The 5,201-nt window shown below is 35.5% G+C and overlaps 1 protein-coding gene across 1 annotated transcript; it reads left to right on the top strand.

Annotated features, from left to right (window-relative positions):
* The first annotated feature begins 1,806 nt into the window (after window positions 1-1,806).
* On the top strand, window positions 1,807-2,781 carry LOC138902656 (uncharacterized). Its single transcript, XM_070190543.1, has one exon. It carries the CDS (start codon window positions 1,807-1,809, stop codon window positions 2,779-2,781), a length of 975 nt encoding a protein of 324 aa, XP_070046644.1.
* The last annotated feature ends 2,420 nt before the right edge of the window (window positions 2,782-5,201 follow it).

The raw sequence follows: 5,201 nt of genomic DNA, 5'->3' as shown, positions 1-5,201 counted from the left end.
ACTGGTTGGAAGTGCCCGCTATAGGTTCTCAAACCCAGTATGTTGAAATACCTCATCGTTGCATACCCAGTATGTTGAAAACCCATCATGGCATGAGCGCATGTGATAAATCGTCCATTTACAACAGGAACACAAATGTGTGCTTTCATTGATGGGGTGGGTATTTGATAGCATCCATGGCAGTTCAACGTCATTAAAGGAGAAAGATGAACTCTGAAAGTTCCAAGAAGGCCCATGACAAGGACTCAAACAAAGAAATTTCAAGACAAGATTAATGAGCTTCAATTGGCAATTAAAAAGTATCTTATAATAGAAGAAGAACTCCAGCACAAGTAGGATCTTTGGGCCAAGTCTTACAACTATTTAGAGGCCCAAATTAAAGTCCAAGAGGAGATGTAATGAGGCCCAAATATTCCCCAAAAAGAGGAATTTTCAGCAGTCTAAATAAGCCAAAAATAGTTTCTAGAATATGTATTTAATAGTTGTTTTAATCTATGTTGACTTGCATTGGTCTATGTGTATGTTGACTAAATTGGTCTTAGTGTGGGTAGTCTTCTATTCTTCTAGGGAATATAATTCTCATTTTATTGAAGTCTTGACTAGCTCCTTCTTTACTAATATATAAAGGGGTGCTTGTCTTTCAATGTGGAGAAGAACATTGAAGACTAATATTATTATTGTGAGTTCATTTGAACCTTTGTAAACTTTACTTTGAGATTTATCTTGCAACCCTAACTAGTCCATAGCTTAAGGTAGTAAGATAATTTTCTTTCTTGTGATATCTTTGGTTTCTTTTGATATTCTTCGAAGTCAAGATCCGAATCTAGTTCTTGATTAGTTTATCTCTAGTGAAGGCTCATAACCAACTTGTTGTCATTAGGATCTTGTCAAAATTTAGATTAACATAATCTCGGGGTTCTTGGATCTTTCCTTCAATTTTCACATATCTAGTTTATTTTTTTTGCTTTTCTCAATTTAATTGCATTTTGTTACTGCTTACGCATTTCTTCAACTTATTTTCTTTAAGTTCTTGGATCTCCCAACCTTTGTTTTATCAAGAGATATCAGAGCGGTTGTATCAACATTCTGTTCTTGATAAAATTTGGGGATTTCTTGAACAAAGGAGAAAAAAAGTAAAAGCAAAACAAAAATAAAAGTTATTATAGCAGTGAATAGTACACTATCAAAAAAAGTAAAAAAGAAAAAACGCAAAATCTTTCAAAAAAAGGGAGAAACATATTGCTCTTCAAGAAATCAGATTTTGTTTGTGTTTGTTTCCAAAGTCAAGAAAGGAAATAAGAAGAGGGGATCCTAGATCTTTAAGGATAAGAAAAAAAAATCAATTTTCTTACTCCTTAGATCTCGTTCTAATAATCCTTTCCTTTGTTCGGGTTTTGTTTCGACTAAATCCTACTCTTTCTAGGATTGGTTCTTCACTTTCTTTGAAGAGATAGGAGGGGACAACGAGGTAGAGTAGAAGATGATAATATTGGTAGCATAAAAATGAAGATGTCATCTTTCAAGGGAATAAGAGACCCAGACTTGTACCTTGATTGGGAGCGGAAAGTTGAGGCCATCTTTGACTGTCACAACTACTCTGAAGGTAAGAAGGTTAAGCTTATCGTTGTTGAATTTTCTTATTATGCTTCTATTTGATGAAAAAAGCTTACAAGGGACAGACAATAAGATGAAGAACCACCCATTTCTACTTGGACCGAGATGAAGAGAGTCATGAGGAAGAGGTTTGTTCCGTCCCACTTTCAAACAGACCTACAATTGCGCCTTTAGACCTTGAAGCAAGGAACCATGACTGTTGATGAATACGTTAAAGCCATGGATATGTCTATGATCCAAGCTAATTGTATGAAAGAAGAAGAGTCCACTATGGCTAGAAAGATTAATGGTTTAAATAAAGAAATAGTTGATGTAGTAGAGATACAACAATATATAATTATAGATGAGTTTGTAGATTTGGCTGTAAAAATAGAAAAGCAAAATAAAAGGAGAAGGCAAGCTAGATCATGGAGAAGTTGGCCAAACACCAATTCCAAGAAGCCATGGCCAAAACAAGAAGTGATTTCTAGACCTCAAGAAGACAAGGGGAAAGGTAAAATTGATGAGAAAGAGGGAGGTAAAGCTTTCAATTCTAGATCCTATAAACCTTCTAGTTCCATTCAATGTCACAAATGTCATGGAAGAGGCCATATGATGCATGAATGTCCAAATAGAAGAAATATTCTTTTGAGAGAATATGGAGGATATGAAAGTGAAAAAAGTGAGGAAGAAGAGGGAAGAGTAAGTGAAGATGATGTAGAACTTCCTAATGATGGTTTGGTTAGGGTAGTTAGGAGGACTATAGATGGAGAATATGAGGGAGAAAAAAGTGAGGAAGAGGAAGAAGAGGAAGGTGTGAGTGAAGATGATTTAGAGTTGCCTTTTAATGATGGGTTGGTTGGGGTAGTTAGGAGGATTATGACTAGAAATTTAGGAATCAATAGTGAAGAACAAAGGGAGAATATATTTCATACTGGGTGTGGAATAAAGGGGAAAACTTGTTCTATAAATATTGATAGTAGTAGTTGTGCTAATGTGATGAGTTCACACTTGGTGAACATGTTAGAGCTTGCATGCATGAAACACCCTAAGCCCTATAGACTCCAATGGTTGAATGATAGTGGTGAACTGAAAGTCAACAAACAATGCATGATTTCCTTTACTTTTGGTAGGTATGTGGATGTTGTTCTTTGTGATGTTGTTCCTATGCAAGGTTGTCACATCTAGTTAGGTCGTCCGTGGCAATATGATAGGGATGTTTTTCATAATGAAAGAAAGAATAGATATTCTTTTGAGCTTAATGGCAAGAAGTATACTCTTGCACCTTTATGTCCTTCTCAAGTGTTTGAAGATCAAAAAAGATTGAGGGAAATAATGGAAAAATCAAGGGGAGGAAAAAAAGTGAGCTTGAGGGAAAAGAATAGAAAGAAGGCCAAGAGCTAGAAAAAAAAAAGAGATGTCCAAGAGAGAGAGAGAGGGCAACAACTTGAGCAAAGTGGTAAAAGAGGGTTTGAGTGATAAAAAAGAAAGTTTTGGTGAGCGGAAAGAGGCAAAGGATAAGAAAAGGTGAGTTTGTACATAAAAGCCAAAGAGTGTTTGAATGCAAAAAAGTGGGGCTGCCCATTATACTACTTACTTACAAAGAAGTTTTGATTAATTCTGAGTTACTAACTTCTTCTTTGCCAAGTAGTGTTTCTTCTCTTTTGAAGGATTTTGATGTTGTCTTCCCTGAGGATATTCCTAAAGGTCCACCACCTTTGCGTGGCATTGAACACCTAATTGACTTTGTGCCTGGAGCACAAATTCCAAATAGGCCTGCTTATAGGAGTAATCCAGAAGAGACAAAGGAGCTTCAAAGGCAAGTTGAGGAGTTGCTTGAGAAAGGTTTTGTGAGAGAGAGCATGAGTCCTTGCTCTGTTCCTGTCCTACTGGTACCCAAAAGGATGGAATTTGGAGGATGTGTGTGGATTGTAGAGCAATCATTAAGATAACGGTAAAGTATTATCATCCTATCCCTCGTCTTGATGACATACTGGATCAATTGCATGGATCCAAAATCTTTTCTAAAATTGATCTAAAAAGTGGTTAGTGATCATATTTGAATGAATCCTGGAGATGAATGGAAAACTACTTTTAAGACCAAATATGGGCTTTATGAGTGGTTAGTTATGCCTTTTGGCTTGAATAATGCACCCAGAACTTTCATGAGATTGATGAATCATGTTTTTAAGGATTTTCATGAAAATTTGTGGTGGTTTATTTTGATGATATCTTGATTTATTTTAAAAATGTAGATGAGCATGTGGAACACTTAAAACAAGTTTTTGAAGTTCTTAGAAAGCAACATTTGTTTGCTAATCTTAAGAAGTGCACTTTTTGTGTGGATCGTGTGGTATTCTTGGGTTTTGTAGTTAGTTCTAAGTGAGTTGAAGTCGATGAAGAGAAAATCAAAGCAATCAAAGAATGGCCTAAACCTAACAGTGTAACTATAGTTAGGAGTGTTTTTAGACTTGCTAGTTTTTATAGGAGATTCGTTAGAGATTTTAGCACCATTGCTGCTCCTTTAACTGAAGTTATTAAAAAGGATAAGTGTTTTTCATGGGAAAAAGAACAAGATGATGCTTTTAACTTGTTGAAAGAAAAATTTTGTTTTGCTTCTCTTTTGCAATTACCTGATTTTTCTAAGTCTTTTGAGGTTAAATGTGGTACCTCTGGAAAGGGAATTAGTGCTGTTTTGATGCAAGGCTCGAAGCCCATTGCATACTTTAGTAAAAAGTTGAGTGGAGATACATTAAACTACTTAACTTATGACAAAGAGCTATATACTTTGGTAAGGGCTTTAGCTACATAACAACATTATTTATGGCCAAGAGAGTTTGTGGTTAAGACTGATCATGAATCCTTGAGATATTTGAAGAGCCAAGGTAAGCTTAATCGTCGCCATGCAAAATGGGTTGAATTCATTGAAACTTTCCCATATGTGATTGCTTACAAGCAAGGAAAAGAGAATGTGGTTGCTGATACACTTTCAAGAAGGTATGTCTTGGTTTCTTCTCTTACTTCTAAATTGATGGGTTTTGATCAAATCAAGGGACTTTATTCTAATGATTCTAGTTTTGGCAAGGCTTTTGCAGAATGTAAGTTGGGTCCTTATGAAAGGTTCAATCTTCAAGATGGGTTCCTTTTTAAGGAAAATAAATTTTGTATTCCTAATTGCTCTTTGCGTGAATTGTTTGTTAGAGAAGCACATTATGGTGGACTTATGGGACAGTTTGGAGTGCCCAAAACTTTGGATATACTTGCTGAATATTGTTTTTGGCCTGGCATGCAAGAGGATGTTGAAAGTGTACTCTCAATGTCTTGAATGTAAATAAGCCAAATCAAAAGTGTTACCACATTGTCTTCATACTCCTTTTCCTGACCCTACTTCTCTTTGGATTGATATTTCTATGGATTTTGTGTTAGGACATCCTAGAACTAAGTATGGTAAGGATAGTATATTTGTGGTGTTAGATAGAATTTCAAAAATGGCTCGTTTTATTCCATGCTTGAAGACTAATGATGCATTACATGTGGCTGATTTATTTTTGAAGAAAGTAGTTAAATTACATGGCATATCTAAAACTATCGTTAGTGATAGGGATGCT

Source organism: Nicotiana tomentosiformis, chromosome 12 (genome assembly GCF_000390325.3).
Source record: "Nicotiana tomentosiformis chromosome 12, ASM39032v3, whole genome shotgun sequence".
Classification (NCBI taxonomy): domain Eukaryota; kingdom Viridiplantae; phylum Streptophyta; class Magnoliopsida; order Solanales; family Solanaceae; genus Nicotiana; species Nicotiana tomentosiformis.
This window is presented reverse-complemented; position numbering and strand designations above follow the sequence as displayed.